Raw genomic sequence first — 19,518 nt, forward strand, 5'->3', positions numbered from 1 at the left:
TTACAGGAGCTGGCGGAACAGGATTTGCATATTCTGGCACTGTGTCGTCCAAGTAGGACGAGAGAAAAATATCAGCTGCGTTCGGTTTGTGACGTAGCTTAATCGGAACTAATGGCGGCGGGAAATTACTGGATGCTTCCGGGTTTGCTTTTGGCAAGCCCTCTGCAAGAAGAGGATACATACCCTTAATGAGGGCATTTCTCTGTCTGTCTGACTGTTCGGCTTTTACTCGTTCACCTACTTCGATTAATTCCCTTTCTTGGGCCCTTTCTGAGGATTCTCTACTTAATTCTGACTTTCTGATTTCTTTTTCGGTTCTTTTATGAGATTCTTTACGCCATAACTCGATGGCATCTTTCTGGGACTGTCTGGCTTTCTTTTTCCATAATGCTTCTTCTACTCGCATGATGCACTCGGCATCCCACGTACCTGATACGGGCCATCTATATTTCTCTTCTAATTCCTTGGTGTACTCCACCCATAAGTCTAGATATAATATGGCACTTATGCCATGCTTATGATACATGAAATGACCTGGACTGTCCCTAGGCGGGACAGGAACTGCTTCCTCGAGCAGACCTTTTCTAGTTCTTAACTGACGTAATTTCGAGAACAAAGGCATAATTTAGACTGGAGTCTGAACATAATACAATACACGATAAACACAATAATAACTTAAGAGAACAAATCACTCATACCACGACATTGAAAACACATGGAATAACATTTAAAATAACAGTTCGGACAGAATATTACCTGAAATACTGAAAACAGAACACATGAATTTCTCGAGAACAGAACTTACTAGAATGACTAGATGCACTGCTAAAACAGCACGAAACTTACCGGTCCCATAAAGAGACGCGTCAGGACCCGCATCCACCTAGGTGGACACTTCGTGTTGGATTTGCGTACCCAAACCCACGGACCAGAGACAAATTAATTGACCCTGTCTAGATACTACCCCAGCAACGGTACTCACCGGGCAGCAAGAACGGAAGGCCTCGGACTGGACTGGACTGCTACGACGACGGACGGACGAACTTCGGACTTCAGTTACAGGTGGGCCTCCGGATACCTCGGACCTTGGACTCTCGGCTTGGGCTCTGGTCGGGACTCGCCGCGTTCCTCCACCGCCTCGTCTGGACGCTGGACCGCAACCTCCGTCTCCTCAGTGGGCCTGAGGGATACTTGAAGCAGAAATATCTGCACGTGCACGATATGGTTCCGTCACGGCTGCAGAGGATCAGGGGGCCTGCGTGGCTTCTCCGGCGCGTGGGGAAAGGGCAAGTCCCTGTTCGGGCGCCATTATGTGGTAAATAAATAATTAATTACCGGTTCTATTTTTCAGAATAATCAATAAACAGATAGCTCAATAAATAAGAGTCAAGATTCGAGGTAGCTGGAGTTTACAGGCTTTAATCATGCATAAAGGACAGGAACAGGACAGCCTGCATGGGAATAGGATGGCAGCTGCCGGGGACAGGATCTGGGAGCATAAGGGGGGTAACTTTTAATAACAGTGCACAATATTTATAGTTAAACAAATACATTACATTCAATACAGTAGGCGTAGCAGTAGGCGTGGTTTCGTAGCAGTCGCGAAAGATAAGGGCAAAATGATGTAACAAGAAGGCGTGTACAGGGCGTATACATAGACATGTGATGTAAACGTAACAGAATATGTCATAAATGGGGCCGAAACATGGAGGGGGCTACCTGAGCAGCTGGGACCTCTAACCTAGTGGTGCGCGCAAACTGGCAATGACGTGTTACCAGGGAGAACTGGGGGCTATGACTTCTGTGCCAGAAGAGGAGACTAAAAGTCTGGAGTGTCAGAGCGACATGTACCCAGGCATATCTAGTATCTGGTGTTTAGAGTACATGTTGATAGAATCCAAAAGTTATCAGGGCAAAGGCTAACAGACACTAGAACTGGTGCATGCATAATTCTATATGTATTGCATGTGCGAGGAAGATTCTATGAATATTAATACAGTATTTCTCTTACAGGGAGACATAAAGGCTAGACTATGACGGAAACTATTGATGTGATGCAGTAGCTTAGGAATGCAGAGAAGGAGGGCTGGACTGATAACTAGAAACATAACATACTCTTGGCAGACTGGGAGGCAGAGCCAGGCCGGGCCGGGCACTGCGTGGCAAGAAGTAAGCTAAGGGTCAGGGATACAGGTGGGGGCTGTATCGCTCCTCAGAGAGGGTTCAGAAGACAGGAGCTGAATCTGAGTCCGGGCCCTTTTGAGGCCTAGAAACGGGGACAATTCAATGAATTAACGTGCACACTATAAAACGTGGCAACGTAGGTTTACATGGGCCTAATATTCGTAGCTTTCATGATGACTGGAAACTGGCATACTAGAGATGGACACAACTGTAATTGCGTCTTTAATCGATCAGAGGGGGATACATATGCATATTGATCATGCACATATGGCAAAAGATGGGGAACACGTAGGCACATACAACATGGCAAAATTTACTTTTCCATAGAGGTCACTTATGTTTACAAGGTATTGGTAGGGATCCCACAGCACAGTTAGGAAAGAGCATTTGCACAGAAACATACGTGTTCGCCTCCCGAACTTCCCCTATACTCTTAGCAGCCAAAGGCACGTATTTCGTCTGCCACGACCAAGCCTATACATGGTTACCCCCTGACTTCTCAGGCACGTGTTTCATCTCATTTCTGCTGCCTCCCACCTACACGGCCCGAGCAGATTACCATCGGACAAGGACAGCTAGAGGTGTCGTGAGTAAAGACGACACCGCGTGTCAGGAATTCGCTGACTTCGCAAAAGGTTTTCTGCCATTTTGGGGGCCTATGGTGAACAGCAGGAATATTCGCCAGTTAGCAAGGATAGTTGAATCTGCCGTGACTACAACGGCCGGAGCACTTGGCAATTTGACAACCGAGCTTCAGTCGGATCGACTTATGACCCTTCAGAACCGAATTGCCCTTGATATCATACTCGCCGATCGTGGTGGTGTGTGTAGAGTCATCCAATCCAGTTGTTGCATATTCATCCCTGATAATGCGCCGACAGTATACCAGGCCATCTCTAAACTACATGAAATATCTGGTTCCCTTCACGTTGAGAAAGGGGATTGGTCCTTGCTAGGGTGGTTCTGGGGACTGATCGCTGCCTGGGGATGGAAAGCACTAATCTTCATTGGGATGATCTTAACACTTCTGTTTATGTTCTGCCTATGTGTACAGTGCGCTCCTGCACTCTGTGGCCTCTGTGCTACTTCATGTGTACCGAAGCCTGTGTCAAGGGACGAACTGAGCAACAGAATGATGTTACAGCAGCATCTCCACGAATTCCTTCATACAGATTTGGACCTGTCCCAACTGACTCCATTGCCTTAAGCCAAACCTGTTTGGGCAGCTCCTTGCCCAGTGGCCGAATACGATAACATCGACACATAACATTCCACAAACCATTTAAACCATACAGAACATGCTTTCTACATGCTTTCTACAAACATGCACCTGTCCATATTCCTTGTTTATGGCCAGTTTTATGACTGGGTGGTACCTGCCTTTATTGGTGTTTCATCGATATCTGATGTGAGTCCCGGATCTTGCTGGGTAATCTATCACGAACTGGACATCTAAAATGTGGGCTTGCTTACATGACTCCGCACTTTGTATTATTGCAGAAATATGTTTACAGCCATATCATAAACTCAAGAATTCTTGCTTGAAGCCATTATTTCTGTATAAAAGGAGAAGGCTGGTTCTGTAAAAACGAACACGTACAGTCTCCTGAGAATACATGACCCGTGTTTGTCGTGCTTCTAGGACACGTGTTACTTGGTAGCTACCAATAAAACTTGATCTCTGACTGCGACTAGAAGACTCATTGTTTCTGTGGTCCGGAACAAGGGAGAACTCAGAGGTCTTCGGGTGTTATCCCCTGGCACCACCGGGTTCCTAAAAACCCGGCACCTCAATTACAAAACTTGCGTGCAGGCTATGTGCCTTGGCATTTAATCAATACTACATCACTGTTTTCAGAATTCAATCTTACTGATAAACAGATCAAACTGGCACAAAGGGGAGCAGAATACATGGTGCTTAGCTTTGAAAAACTGGAAAGATTACCATTCACCGTGGCAGAAAAACCAGCTACTGAGTGGATAATACATGGTAAACTCACTCTGCCTGTTACAACTTTCCATTTCAGTATTGCCTAAAACATATACCAGCAGGCAAATATGAAAGGTTGAGTAAAGGATACATCAAGACATCCTGGGATTTACCTTACACACACAGATGTTGGAGTGGGGGGCTTGAAGTGTTTCTGAGCGGTACTAACTGTGAAAACGCACTACGCGGTTCTCTCATATGCCAGGGCATTAACTTACACGGGGCCTGTGATGGTTCCACTTCAAAGGTATCCTGCCACCTGCAAGGTTCACCGACTACAGTGATTAATCCAACTTTCGAATGGGAGTTACTTTATGTTGAATGATCACAGCTGCTGTGGCATGTTGCCAGGTATTCCATATCTAGTAACGGTTACATCCAGGTTCGCTTGCTGTATGCAGGTCTTGTTCCCCCAAATAGACACAGTCAAGGAGTCGCCACTATGGCCTTCATTGAACATCTCTTCTATACAAATTGATACTCTAAGCAGAATGAAAGCCATTCTTTTACAACAAACTGTGCCTATTACCTCGGCCAAAGAAACCTTTGCTCTACAAGTTGAAAGGACCTCTGCAGAGATACAAGCCCTTTTGAATATAAACTGCCCTATACATTTCTCAGAAATGTTGCAATGTATCTTAAACATGTCTAATACGAGCGATATTGTTCATGTATTTAAGAACATGTGTGCAGGAGTGTTAACACCGTTTGAAGCAGTTCTCAGAATACTCCCAAATTTCGTGCACTCTGTGTTTGGCGGGCTGCTGCTTCTTTTGAGACTTGTTGCAGGGATACTCTTTTTACTCCTACTGCTAAGATATGGCAAGCCAAATCACTAGCACCACTCCAAGCACCATAGAGCAAGCTCTACTGGAGATGAAATGTCATGAGCGCATCGTCCAAATTTGAGGTTAACCTCCTCTACGAGACCTAAATACCACATGGTTTGTGATTTGGACCAATTTGGCAAGATTGCATCTTACCTGTCCTACGCTGCCTGCTTTGAGGTGAAGAATGCATGCTAGACATCTGTCTAACACTCCCATCAGTCATGCCTACGGATATCAATGCTCTGCTGGGCCCAGTAACGGCCCATGCTATGTGTTGTCCCCAGAGGCTACCAATCCTGATAACAGCATTCATTGAGACCTCACAGACGCAAATTGCTGCTGCTGAGGTACGAGAGGAAACAACAGGCACTCAGGTAACTTCCGATTTGAACATTCCTGATGCGTCCAATGCTGAAGACGATGATTCTCATCTAAATGAGGTAAATTGAACTTTCACCTACAATGGTAGATGACTTTTTGTCTACAGGACTGGAAGGTTTTATGTTTTCTCCAACTCCGAACACTGACTTTTGATTAAGGCACACAGTGTACCGTGAGACTCTAAATTTGACCTTCAATTTTTTTAAAACAAGAGATAGGGGGTCTGATTCACAGAACTAACTTAAGACAAAATCCTAAACTTACTACTTTTGGTACTCACAGAAGTTAGGATTTTGTCTTAAGACAGACTTAAGACAGAATCCTAACTTAAGTCGGTCTTAAGTCTGTCTTAAGTCTGTCTTAAGACAAAGTCCTAACTTCTATGAATACCAAAAGTAGTAAGTTTAGGATTTTGTCTTAAGTTAGTAGTGTGAATCGGGCCCTAAACTTGGAACTTTTTCCGATGATTCATTTTTTTTCTCCAAATTTTTATTTTTCATTTTTGGCACAGTAATCTACATATAGTAGACCTATTCTTAGAGAACAGATTTTTTTGAAACACTTTCTAGACAATAACATTTGATTTATGTAATCTGACATGAAATGTTTTCGGCCTTTTTTCTTCTGTATTTACGAGCCATTTCATCATGTGGGTATAATCATGGTTCATTCATTTAGCATTCACTGCCAATTTATGCTTAGAATGAAACATTGCTTTAATATGTACAGCACCATTGCCATTTTATACATAGCAATAGTTTTAACATTCATGCTTTAGCTAAATGTTTTAAGAAATGATTTTAGCATATCATGTGAAAGCTCTATTTTAGATATGTTTGACATATTTAGGATTTAGTAATGTCGTTCATGCGAAACTGGAGTGGGTGTTGTGTGTCGATTTAGATACCGCATGTAGGTTTCCCGATTTACGCCCTTATATCGGCACAATTCTCAATGTCCTTATATAGGCATAGAAATCATACCCTTATTTAGGCATTATCCATGCAAACCAAATATAGGCATGGTCACCAACATCCGCTCATCTACATCACAGTGAGTTCTTGGAAAACAAGACTCTTAAGTCTTTAGGACTTCCCCTTGCTTGGAATATTGATTTCTCCAAGAACTCATTTATTATGTATGAACATCTATTCCTTAGGGGTTCATTCATGACGTTCCTCTGCCCGACTTTTACGTTAAAGCTGGCATTCCTAAACACCTTCAAGGTATAAATATACCTTCAATTACTATGGCAAGCTACGGCTGTATACTTGCACGGTTGGGCCACTTCAAGTTCTGAAGGAAGTACGAATCCCCGCCTGACTCACTGACCAGATGCTGCCATCCTCCTCGCAAAGAATCCAGCTCCAGTGTTTTCTGATTCCCCTTGCGGGGTATTAAAAGATCGAGACCCGTAAAGAGATTCCAACCTCTCTCATTCTAAAGTATGAAGCAGACTAGAACCTAGAAGGACTATTGGCAACTATAGCAAACTAAACCATAGCTATATATACTTTGGAGCACCTACTTCTTACCTCGTACTACACTTAGGTTAGGTACACTGGGGTAGAAATATTTAGAAGCGCCAGATGAGTATTCAGATTTTAACCTGCGTTATTTATGTATGTGTTTTTATGAATGTATCTACAAACCAATCGGAATTTGGTTTCGCACTCTGAGTATTTTTTAGGTTTAGTTGAGTCAAGTAATATTCATAAAATTCAGTGGTGCATAGGATGGCAATCCTACTGAGCTCCAACATTGAAAAAATGTCACATCAAACGTATGAATCCTGTGTCCACAAGATACATTCCAACCTTGCACTCCTTACTATTTCAACAATGAATTAATCCATATATTCTGATGATTTCATGATTCCATTGTATATTTATTGGTAACAAAGATTTTCAAATTTCTTCCAAATTTTCATTTGAATATTTCATTTCATATTCAACAATTCTTTCTTTGCCCAATGCATTTCAAGCATATAGCCCTTCACCAGGGGACTTCTTAATATCTAGAAACAGTGTCATATGTCATTATAAATGTCTTATATTGTTAAACACATAAACATAAACAGGTACTTTAAATGTTTTCAATTACATCCACATAGATATCCATATCATATTAAATGTTCATCATATGATCCATTTGGTCTTTTAACGCAATCACCTTCTTATATACCCAGTTTTACCTTATATCCCTTGTGATGTTAAACCTTATTATGCCCTAGAGTGTATAGTCGCCGTAATGTTTACACTGACCTTATATTTTTTAGCGAGGTTCTTTTTAGTGCTGTGTGGTGAGAATAATCACGGTGTTAAAGTTGCATGAATTTAAGTAACTGTTTACCGATGCTCTCTATTTGTATTAGAAAACCTTTTTTTATACGTGTTCTCACCTTGTTTTAGTGAAGATTCACCCTCTCCTCGTTATCGTCGGCGTGCGACGCTCTCTACCTAACGTCTCTATGATCCGCTCTCTAATGCCCTGTTTTAGTCACGTGGGAATCGTGTAATAGACATAGAGGACGTCTAACCTAAATTTTACGGAAGTTACAGAGTACTGTTCTATTCGAAAAAAAAGAACCTGTGTAAATAACTTCATTAACACCCGGAACGGGCTTAGCTGTTAAACATATAGCTAGGTGTCTCCCTGGCTGTGATATGTATGTGATGTTGTATGTACAACTCTATTGTATTTCATGTTATAAAACCACCATATGTCATGAAGATGATATCAAGGATATTCTGGGGTCAAGAACATATTTAAAACCGTATTTAAAACGGTGTAGCGTATATGTGCATGTGTATACCATACAAATTCAATACTACTACGTAAACCAACGTAAATAAATTATATACATATTCTGTGTATTGCTGTACAATGAAAAAGTATACAGTGATTCATATTGATAATACAACTTATAATTCTGATTTCTGTATTGTCCATCAGTTTATAGGAAACAATTTAAATCCATCCTTTCATTTAATCCCTTCGGATGAAGGGTACATAAATGGTTTATCCAAAAGATTTCTCGTCTCAGCAATTGGCTATTGTTGTCTCTTCCTGGAAGTATTGCTACTTTCTCTAAAATACAAAAATTTTGTTGGCTTGCATTATGTTTCGCTTCATTGAAGTGTACTGCCACCGTTGATTTAAGATTATTCAAATGGATGTTGCTTTTATGTTCGATTATTCTAGTTTTAATTTTTCTTTGTGTCTTTCCCACATATGATAAGCCACAAGGGCATCTTAGCATGTAGATGACATTACTTGTGTCACATGTTCCTGATACTTTTAATTTCACTGGAGTTCTTTTTGTCGGGTGGTTAATTACATTGTTCTTGATTATTGAACAGTTTCCACAATTGTGACATGGTAATGTGCCTTTATATTTGCTTTGCTCTGGTTTAAGTGGTTCTTTTAACAATTCCTTTAAATTTTTTGTTCTTTCATATGCAAAAATTGGTTGATTTTCAAATATCCCATTAAAATCTTCCTCTAATGCCAGTAATGGCCAGTGCTTTGTGATTATTTTTTTGATTTTAGTACTTTGTGTTGAAAATTTTGAGCCGAAAACTGATCTTTGTTCTGTGCCTTTCTTTGTGGTTGTCAACAGATGTTTGCGTTGTAATTTATCAGCTCTTTCTGATGCAGATTCCAAGATGGGTTTGGGATATCCTCTTTTTCTGAATTTCTCCAATGTGTCTTCTTTGTGTTTTGTATATAAGTCATTAGTTGATGCAATTCGTTTTATTCTTAGTAGTTGTGAAAAAGGTAGATGCTGTTTAAGTGAATTTTGATGGAAACTTCTATAATGGAGTAAGTTGTTCCTGTCTGTAGTCTTCGCAAATACACTTGTAATGATGGTTCCTTCATTGTTTGTGATTTGTACATCCAAAAATGATATAGATTCTTTTTGTATTGTATATGTGAATTGTATTCTTTCATTCTCCGTGTTTAGATGTTGTATAGCCTGTGTTAGATTTTCTTGGCTACCTTTCCATAATTCAAATATATCGTCAATATATCTTTTGTACAGTATTGAATTCCTGGTCCATTCTTCATTATTCAATTTATGATCTAATTCGAACCTGTGCATGAATGTATTTGCGTAAGTAGGTGCCGCACAATTGCCCATGGATGTTCCTGACGCCTGCACGTAATATTTGTCCTTCCATTTAAAGTAGCTATGGAATAGCGTGAAATGTAATAATTCCATGAGAAATATCTTTAATCCTTCCGGTTTGTCTTCGTGTATCAAAAAACTTTCTACAGCCGTCATACTTAAATCATGAGGTATGGATGTGTGTAATGATTTTACATCGATACTTGCCATTATCATATTCTTTGTGAACTTCATTTTTTTTCCCTCTAATATATTCAAAAAATGCGTGGTATCCTTGATGTAGGTAGAAGTATTTTGTACGATATTCTGTAAGTGTTTATCAATGTATTTCCCCACTGGTTCATGAATTGATCCTATTGTTGATACAATGGGTCGTAGAGGAGGCAATGTAGCGTATTTATGTATTTTTGGTGTCATATATATATAAGGAATGGTGGGATTATCCTTTATAAGATACTCTTTTTCTTTTTGGCCTATTGTGCCATGGTTCACAGCTTTTTGAACAATGGTGGTTAAGACATTCATGAATTCTTTAGTAGGGTCCGTTGTCATTACAGTGTATGTATTCCTGTCTTGAACGTGTGTTTCTACTTTCTGATCATAGAAGGTTGTATCCATTATCACTAATGCTCCACCCTTGTCAGCTTGTCTTATGGTAATGGATTGATTGTTCGCCAGATTTTGTAAAACTTGTCTTTCTTTGTTGGTCATGTTTGTATGTTTGGGTCTTGGAAGTTTAAATGTCTCTTCAATTTCTGACATAACCACTTTCTCAAATGCGTCAAGAACTTTATGACTTGCCGGTGCTATAAGTTTACTCTTTGTTCTTAATCCCATCAGTGTGTTTTCCTTAATATCTGTACTTGTTGTTGGTTTATCAATTATGTTACTGAAAAAGTGTCGAAGTCTTAATGATCTTAGAAATGTATACATACAGACTTTTGTTTCCAACAGATTTCAGTGGTACACAGGGACATAAGATGATCCTTTTTGTAAAGTCTGAAGTTCCAAATTGCTCAGTTTGTGTTTTGAAATGTTTATTACTGAGTTTTCTGGCTCCGCGTGTGTTGGGAAACTGACTCGGTGTTTTGCTGTGTTTTTGCTCCTCCGGATTCTACTTGCGGTCCTGGACCTGTCAATAAAAAAGTAGGCGGGTCTTTTTGTGATATTGTTGTAGATGTACTTGCTACTTCTGTTTTTTGACTCTGTAGTTCTGTGGATTGGCCTGGTTTCGGTCTTCTATTATTGAATGTCGTTCATATTTGTTGTGAATCTTCTGAAGAAGATGTCTCATCCGTAGATTTGTCAACATTTGATCTTTGTTGATGCCTTTTGGCATATATCTCTGCCCATGAGTATACTTCACCTAAACAGTAATCTGTGGTATCCCTTTTAAATTTTCTCAACTTCCTGTTGTTTATTTCCTTAGTGTATTCTTCCAATTTTTTGTTTGTGTCTGCTAGTACTTGTTCCCATTCCTCTTTGGTTACTAGTTTGTTTAGATCATCTTTTAGTTGATTGACTTCTTTCACTAGATCTTCTATTAGTTTGGCCAATTCCTCTATGATAAGCAGTATTAAGTCTAATGAACATTTGTTCAATATAGCATACCAGCGTTCAGTAAATCTTGCGTTATTTTTGCATAAGGTTGATTTTAATGATATCCGTAATCCTCGAGGAATCCTTTGTGCTTTGTGGTATTTTATTAAGGTACTTGCATGAAGTTTTTGGTTTACGATTCGTTTTGATATGTATAGTAGTTGTTTGATGTTAGCTTCTTTTGAACCTGTACCTGGACATATTTCCTCTGTTTCTTCTATTAAAGAATATATACGATTTGTGTCTTCCTCTGTGAATGCTAATATATCGGCTCTTTGTTCTGTAGAGTGTGCTATATCCGCAAATTGCATTTCTGTTGGTGTGAGAACCGTTTAGCTCAGAACTAAGTAACTACAAACCAATCGGAATTTGGTTTCACACTCTGAGTATTTTTTAGGTTTAGTAAAGACAAGTAATATTCATAAAATTCAGTGGTGCATAGGATGGCAATCCTACTGAGCTCCTGGATTGAAAAAATGTCACATCAAACGTATGAATCCTGTGTCCACAACGGATTAAATGAAAGGATGGATTTAAATTGTTTCCTATAAACTGATGGACAATACAGAAATCAGAATTATATGTTGTATTATCAATATGAATCACTGTATACTTTTTCATTGTACAGCAATACACAGAATATGTATATAATTTATTTACGTTGGTTTACGTAGTAGTATTGAATTTGTATGGTATACACATGCACATATACGCTACACCATTTTAAATACGGTTTTAAATATGTTCTTGACCCCAGAATATCCTTGATATCATCTTCATGACATATGGTGGTTTTATAACATGAAATACAATAGAGTTGTACATACAACATCACATAAATAGCACAGCCAGGGAGACACCAAGCTATATGTCTAACAGCTAAGCCCGTTCCGGGTGTTAATAAAGTTATTTACACACGTTCTTTTTTTTCCGAAAAGAACAGTACTCGATAACTCCCGTAAAATTTAGGTTAGACGTCCTCTATGTCTATTACACGATTTCCATGTGACTAGAACAGGGAATTAGAGAGCGGATCATAAAGACGTTAGGTAGAGAGCGTCGCACGCCGACGATAATGAGGAGAGGGTGAATCTTCACTAAAACAAGGTGAAAACACGACACGTATGAAAAAAGGTTTTCTAATACAAATAGAGAGCATCGGTAAACAGTTACTTAAATTCATGCAACTTTAACACCGTGATTATTCTCACCACACAGCACTAAAAAGAACCTCGCTAAAAATTATAAGGTCAGTGTAAACATTACGGCGACTATACACTCTAGGGCGTAAAAAGGTTTAACATCACAAGGGATATAAGGTAAAACTGGGTATATAAGAAGGTGATTGCGTTAAAAGACCAAATGGATCATATGATGAACATTTAATATGATATGGATATCTATGTGGATGTAATTGAAAACATTTAAAGTACCAGTTTATGTTTATGTGTTTAACAATATAAGACATTTATAATGACATATGACACTGTTTCTAGATATTAAGAAGTCCCCTGATGAAGGGCTATATGCTTGAAATGCATTGGGCAAAGAAAGAATTGTTGAATATGAAATGAAATATTCAAATGAAAATTTGGAAAAAATGTGAAAATCTTTGTTACCAATAAATGTACAATGGAATCATGAAATCATCTGAATATATGGATTAATTCATTGTTGAAATAGAAAGGAGTGCAAGGTTGGAATGTATCTTGTGGACACAGGATTCATGCGTTTGATTTGACATTTTTATGAATGTATGTCATAGCTACAAACCATGCTATTGCAGTATTATCTAATCCTTCTGCTAACGCTGTACGTATTATACTTTGCATTCTGTCTTACGATTGTAGCAGTTCATATCACTTGTACGAGAAATAAGACTGTTCCCCTTTTTATTGAAATGCCTGTCTATCTATTTCTGTGTACCACTCTGTAGAAACGAAGCATGCACGATTGATGAAACTGTTTTCTATTGTTTCCACGATTCTGAGACTGTTCCCATTCTAAAGGGAAACATAGTTGTCATGTTTATGCAGTTGTCAGAAACTAATCCCTTCTTGTAATTTTGAGAAGTTTCTAGTGACCTCCGAGTTAGATGGCACACACAAGTAATTAAGTTTAATGTACTCGATAGGAGCATACTGACCTCAGTCCTATGCTAAAACTATAATGTATATTATTCCAATGCACAGAGCCTATTAGGGATATAGGAACTACACTGCAAGCGCTCTGGTGCTAAGGTGTGTGCATGGCACAGGGCTGCTGTAATCAGTGCCAGTGCAAGGGAAAGGGAAGGAGAGAGCCATATCTTTGAAAATATGATGCTCTCCTGCTCCCTCCCTGTTGTGCAACGCATCGCAGCCTCGCTCGGGGAGGGTGGGTTGCGCTGTATTGCGTTGAGATTTGGTAAATCTCCCCCAAAATGTCTTTTACAACCAGTTAAACATTGTGAATTCTTATTCCATTCTGTTTCAATTCAGTAATTTTAGATATCTTTACATTCAACAGAAAACAAGCCTTGAATGTGTGAAATGACCATCAATAATGAAGCGAATGCGGTAAATCTTCAATAACAGCAGAAATAATGAGCTTCAGTATTCAGGAAAACATCAGCGCAGTCGGCGACAGAGGAACCTGAACACACACTGACAGATCCCGGATGAAGCATCAAGGGCATTTCAGTGATTGTAAGAGTCTGAGCTGTGCACCTCCACGCCACAAGACGAAGAAATGACCTTAGGAAAATGAAGGCAACAACAATAAGAAACTGCCTCCTGTATAAACAAGTGCCTAACACCAGCTTTGATCATGGGATCGGTATGAGGTGATTACCAGAGTGTTCTGTTTTGTCAAATGATGACAAGCCATCATTCCGTGCTCTAGGTGTATTGTAAACTCTTTCTGGCCAAACCACAGTAACCAGAGAAAAGCACAACAGAGCGGAGCCAGACAACAGAAGGGTAAAGGAAAGAGGAGTTTTTATATCTACAATACAACAGACTGTCCCAATTTGCACCGGCCAGAAGGAAGATACATCTTTACCCGCAAGCGTGCATAGCCATAATCCAATCTAAAGTCACAATCGCCTACAAAGACACCTTCTACGTATTTGGAGTGTGGCAAATATTTGGTGGCTATTGCATTTAAATGTTAAAACTGAAATCAAACATGCAAAATGCAGCACACATATAAAGTGTGCAAGAAAAACACAAGTGCTTTATCAGCCATGTTGGCCCATCAGGAAATGTAGTCATGGGCTGTAGACAAATATATACCCGACCCGCAGACACTACCCAAGAAAGAAGAATCACACACATGCAGCAACAGCTTTAGTTTGTCATCAAAACGCAAGCTTCATCAGCAAACCTACACAGGACAAAAACCATTCAAGTGCAATGAATGTGGGAAGAGCTTTAGTCGATTATCGGACCTACAAAGCCATCAGCGAACACACACAGGGGAAAAGCCATTTAAATGCAGTGAATGCGTGAAGTGCTTTCGTCTGTTATCACACCTACAAAGACATCAGCGAACACACACAGGGGAAAAGCCATTTAAATGCAGTGAATGCGTGAAGTGCTTTAGTAACTTATCAAACCTCCAAACACATCAGCGAACACACACAGGAAAAAAGCCATTCAAGTGCAGTGAATGTTCAAAGTGCTTTAGTCAGTTATCACACCTTCAAAGACATCAGCGAACACACACAGGGGAAAAGCCATTCAAGTGCAGTGAATGTTCAAAGTGCTTTAGTGAGTTATCAAGTCTTCAAACACATCAGCGAACACACACAGGGGGAAAACCCTATAATTGTAGTGAATGTGACCGTAGTTTTCGCTTCTCTTCGGCATTAAGGTATCATCAGCTAACTCACACAGGAGAAAAACCATTCAAGTGCAATGAATGTGGGATGAGATTTAGTCAGTTATCACTTCTACGAAGACATCAGCGAACGCACACAGGGGAAAAACCATTCAAGTGCTGTGAATGTGTGAAGAGCTTTAGTCAGTCATCACACCTTCAAAGACATCAGCGAACACACACAGGAGAAAAACCTTTTAAATGCAGTGAATGTGTGAAGAGCTTCAGTCGATTTTCAGACCTACAAAGTCATCAGAGAACACACACAGGGGAAAAACCCTATCATTGTAGTGAATGTGACAGTAGTTTTCGCTTCTCTTCGGCATTAAGGTATCATCAGCTAACTCACACAGGAGAAAAACCATTCAAGTGCAATGAATGTGGGATGAGATTTAGTCAGTTATCACTTCTACGAAGACATCAGCGAACGCACACAGGGGAAAAACCATTCAAGTGCTGTGAATGTGTGAAGAGCTTTAGTCAGTCATCATACCTTCAAAGACATCAGCGAACACACACAGGAGAAAAACCTTTTAAATGCAGTGAATGTGGGAAGAGCTTTAGTCGATTATCGGACCTACAAAGCCATCAGCGAACACACACAGGGGAAAAGCCATTTAAATGCAGTGAATGCGTGAAGTGCTTTCGTCTGTTATCACACCTACAAAGACATCAGCGAACACACACAGGGGAAAAGCCATTTAAATGCAGTGAATGCGTGAAGTGCTTTAGTAACTTATCAAACCTCCAAACACATCAGCGAACACACACAGGAAAAAAGCCATTCAAGTGCAGTGAATGTTCAAAGTGCTTTAGTCAGTTATCACACCTTCAAAGACATCAGCGAACACACACAGGGGAAAAGCCATTCAAGTGCAGTGAATGTTCAAAGTGCTTTAGTGAGTTATCAAGTCTTCAAACACATCAGCGAACACACACAGGGGAAAAACCCTATAATTGTAGTGAATGTGACCGTAGTTTTCGCTTCTCTTCGGCATTAAGGTATCATCAGCTAACTCACACAGGAGAAAAACCATTCAAGTGCAATGAATGTGGGATGAGATTTAGTCAGTTATCACTTCTACGAAGACATCAGCGAACGCACACAGGGGAAAAACCATTCAAGTGCTGTGAATGTGTGAAGAGCTTTAGTCAGTCATCATACCTTCAAAGACATCAGCGAACACACACAGGAGAAAAACCTTTTAAATGCAGTGAATGTGTGAAGAGCTTCAGTCAATTTTCAGACCTACAAAGTCATCAGAGAACACACACAGGGGAAAAACCCTATCATTGTAGTGAATGTGACAGTAGTTTTTGCTTCTCTTCAGCACTAAGGCATCATCAGAAAACTCACACAGGATTCAAGTGCAGTGAATGTGCAAAGTGCTTTAGTGAGTTATCACACCTTCACAGACATAATCAAACACACACAGGGGAAAAGCCATTCAACTGCAGTGAATGTGGGAAGAGCTTTAGTCGATTATCACACCTTCAAAGTCATCAACGAACACACACTGGAGAAAAACCATTCAAGTGCAGTGAATGTGTGAAGAGCTTTAGTCAGTTATCAAACCTTAAAAGTCATCAGCGAACACACACAGGGGAAAAACCATTTAAATGCAGTGTATGTGTGAAGAGCTTTAGTGAGTTATCAAACCTTCAAAGTCATCAGCGAATACACACGGGGGAAAAACCATTTAAATGCAGTGTATGTGTGAAGAGCTTTAGTCGATTACCAGACCTACAAAGTCATCAGCGAACACACACAGGGGAAAAACCCTATCATTGTAGTGAATGTGGCAGTAGTTTTCGCTTCTCTTCAGCATTAAGGTATCATCAGCGAACTCACACAGGAGAAAAACCATTCAAGTGTAATGAATGTGGGAAGAGCTTTAGACAATTATCAAACCTACAAACACATCAGCGAACACATAATATTGTTGATTTTTTTTTGGGTTGAGAAGAGATATAAAGAAAAATATTCAATCGCACCTGATCACACTACCAGTAAAAGCAACACTGAACAATACTGGGACTAAAAACGGTACTTTCAACTAACTTGTCGGATTAGTGATAAAACCTATAAACCCAACACACCCAGAGTGGACATGTTGTCAGGGCTCTGGAGATGGAAGCTTCATTGGTAAAATGTATGTATTACTATTAACAAATGTCACTTCAGTATATGTAATGAAATAAAGCAAAGCACAGGTGTTTAAGAAATAGCCAATTGTTAGATATAAAAGAGCATATACCTTATTTTTAAGTATAGTTTGCTGCATCTTTTACAGACTGGTACCGGTTGATGGATCAGCTCGTGCCTCGAGCCTTATAACTAAGTGTGATCTGTGGCTCCTCTCCGACTTGGCTCTCCCTATTCATTTTGTGTCTTGCCAAACTCTACTTTTTACAAGCATTGAGCCACTGTAAGCAGCAGACTCTGTTTGAAGAATGTGGTGAAATAGCGAAATCCCACATCAAAAGCCTATATGTTGTAATGTGCCAATTTAGATGTTTGAGATTCAATAAAACAGAGTTAAACTCCCAGCAACTCGTTTTCCACACTTGATTGTTCCTTGGTCTCAAATGTTCTGAAGGATTTGTCGTATAAATGCCAGAAGTGGCAGTGACATTCATGAAGCTAAAGCTAACAGGAGTGTGTGAGAGATAGAGAGGGGGAGAGATAAAGAGAGCGAGAAAGAGAAAGAAAGGGGGAGAAAAAGAAAGAGAAATTGAAGGAGGGGGAACGGCATGGGATTAGTATTCACCTAAAAATAGAAGAACCAGCCAAATACATGTCAATGTGTGACATCACCAGAGAAACACACTGAACACCTGTGAATTTATATATTTATTTGTTATACTTATAGACCCATGTCATGCCAATAAGCAAAGCACAAGTAAGGAAAATAGTGAAGGAGCCCATTATCATATGCGAATTACAATGACGTCACATGTAATGACGTCACAAAAAGTGATGCCAGGCCCGTATAATAATTTTCACATAAAAGGTCGACGGCCTGTTTTAAAAACAAAAAATAAGAAACGTAAAATAATGTAAAAAGAAGTTTTTGGTTTCAGTATTGTTGTAGAGCAATTTAGGACACTAGTGTAATTTTCCCGATTCATGCCCATATATAGGTATAAATCACCCTATCCTTATATAGGCATAGAAATCATAACCATATTTAGACTTAACCCATGCAGTCCAAATACGGGATGGCTACTTCCACTAGTTCCAAAAATCCACAACGATTTCTTGGAAAAACTCGCCTTCAGCAGTCAGGGACTTTCCCTTGCTTGAATATTGATTTGTCCAAGAACTCATGGAGTTTTCAAGAACTGCAAGTCTTTGATGATGTTATTATATCCAACCTTACGTCAAACTTGGCACCTTCAAGGTATAAATATGCCCACACATGCCCTAGCAGACACACAGTGGTTTGGAGCAGTTCGACTATCTACTTGCCCGACGCATCTCGTTGCAGCAAGTGCCGAAGGAAGCCGACCCTCCATCAGACGCACTGAGAGAGACGCCGTCTTTTCTCTTGCCGAGAAATCCAGCTCCAGTGTTTCCAAGCTCCCCTTGCGGGGTGTTGGGAAATCAAGTCCTGAGACAGAGAGATACCAGACCTCCTTCATTCTAAACCAAGGTACGGAGCTGATTTGTCCCTAAAAGAAATCTTGGATAGATTCTTGACAAAAGAATACTAAAAACCTATGCTACACCATACTTACTTCTTCCCTTGTACTAGACTTAAGTTAGGTACATTGGGGTAGGCGTATTTTAGAAGCACCAGTTGAGTACTTTTAGTCTTTATTTATTTATGTATGTATTTTATGGCTTAGAAACCATACCATGCTTTTACAGTATTGTTTTATAATACTCTTCTTGCTGTACGCATTATACTTTGCAGCAGGTATTACGATTGTAGCAGTTAATTTTTTCTGCATGAGAAAGAAGACTGTTCAATAAATACTTTTTATTGAAAACGCCTGTCTCTCTATTTCTCTGCACCTCTGGTAAAACGAAGCATGCACGATTGACTAAGTGAAATATCTATCTATTGTTTCCATGACTCTAGAGATACGTTTTATCTTGGGGAAACAAAGTTGTCATGTTTATGCGGTTGTCAGAAACTAATCCCTTCTTGTTTATTCGAGAAAGTTTCTAGTGACCTCTGAGCTAGTTGGCACTCACAATTAATATATTCAATAGAGACCTAGTCGACCTCAGTCCTATGTCAATTCTATAGGATATATTATTCCAATGCGCAGAACCTATTGGGAATATAGGAACTACAGTACAGTTTTTATACATCATGTGTTTTCCCACTATCAGTTTGTAACTAAACTCGGAAATGACTGAAAGTGTAAATATTTTTAAACAGATATGTGGAACTTGGAAATTACATTTTAAAACAGTTTTCAGCGAATAAATAAAATGTGCTTTTAATTCGTGTTTGTTTCCTGATGTTGTTCTTTAGCCAGCCCCTAAGTCCCAAAGTGTTTCACATTTATAGTGTATTAAGCAATAG

General features: G+C 39.6%; 1 protein-coding gene across 1 annotated transcript in view; it reads left to right on the forward strand.

Annotated features, from left to right (window-relative positions):
- LOC144805726 (uncharacterized) overlaps positions 1-19,057 on the forward strand; it is a 180,801-nt gene extending 161,744 nt beyond the window's left edge. The window contains exon 2 of the mRNA XM_078672224.1: positions 14,367-19,057. Coding sequence (XP_078528350.1) covers positions 14,367-16,940 — 2,574 coding nt within the window. The 3' untranslated portion in view covers positions 16,941-19,057. The remainder of the gene's footprint in view (positions 1-14,366) is intronic.
- Positions 19,058-19,518: the final 461 nt, after the last annotated feature.

The sequence above is a fragment of the Lissotriton helveticus genome, chromosome 1_2, assembly GCF_964261635.1.
Source record: "Lissotriton helveticus chromosome 1_2, aLisHel1.1, whole genome shotgun sequence".
Lineage (NCBI taxonomy): Eukaryota > Metazoa > Chordata > Amphibia > Caudata > Salamandridae > Lissotriton > Lissotriton helveticus.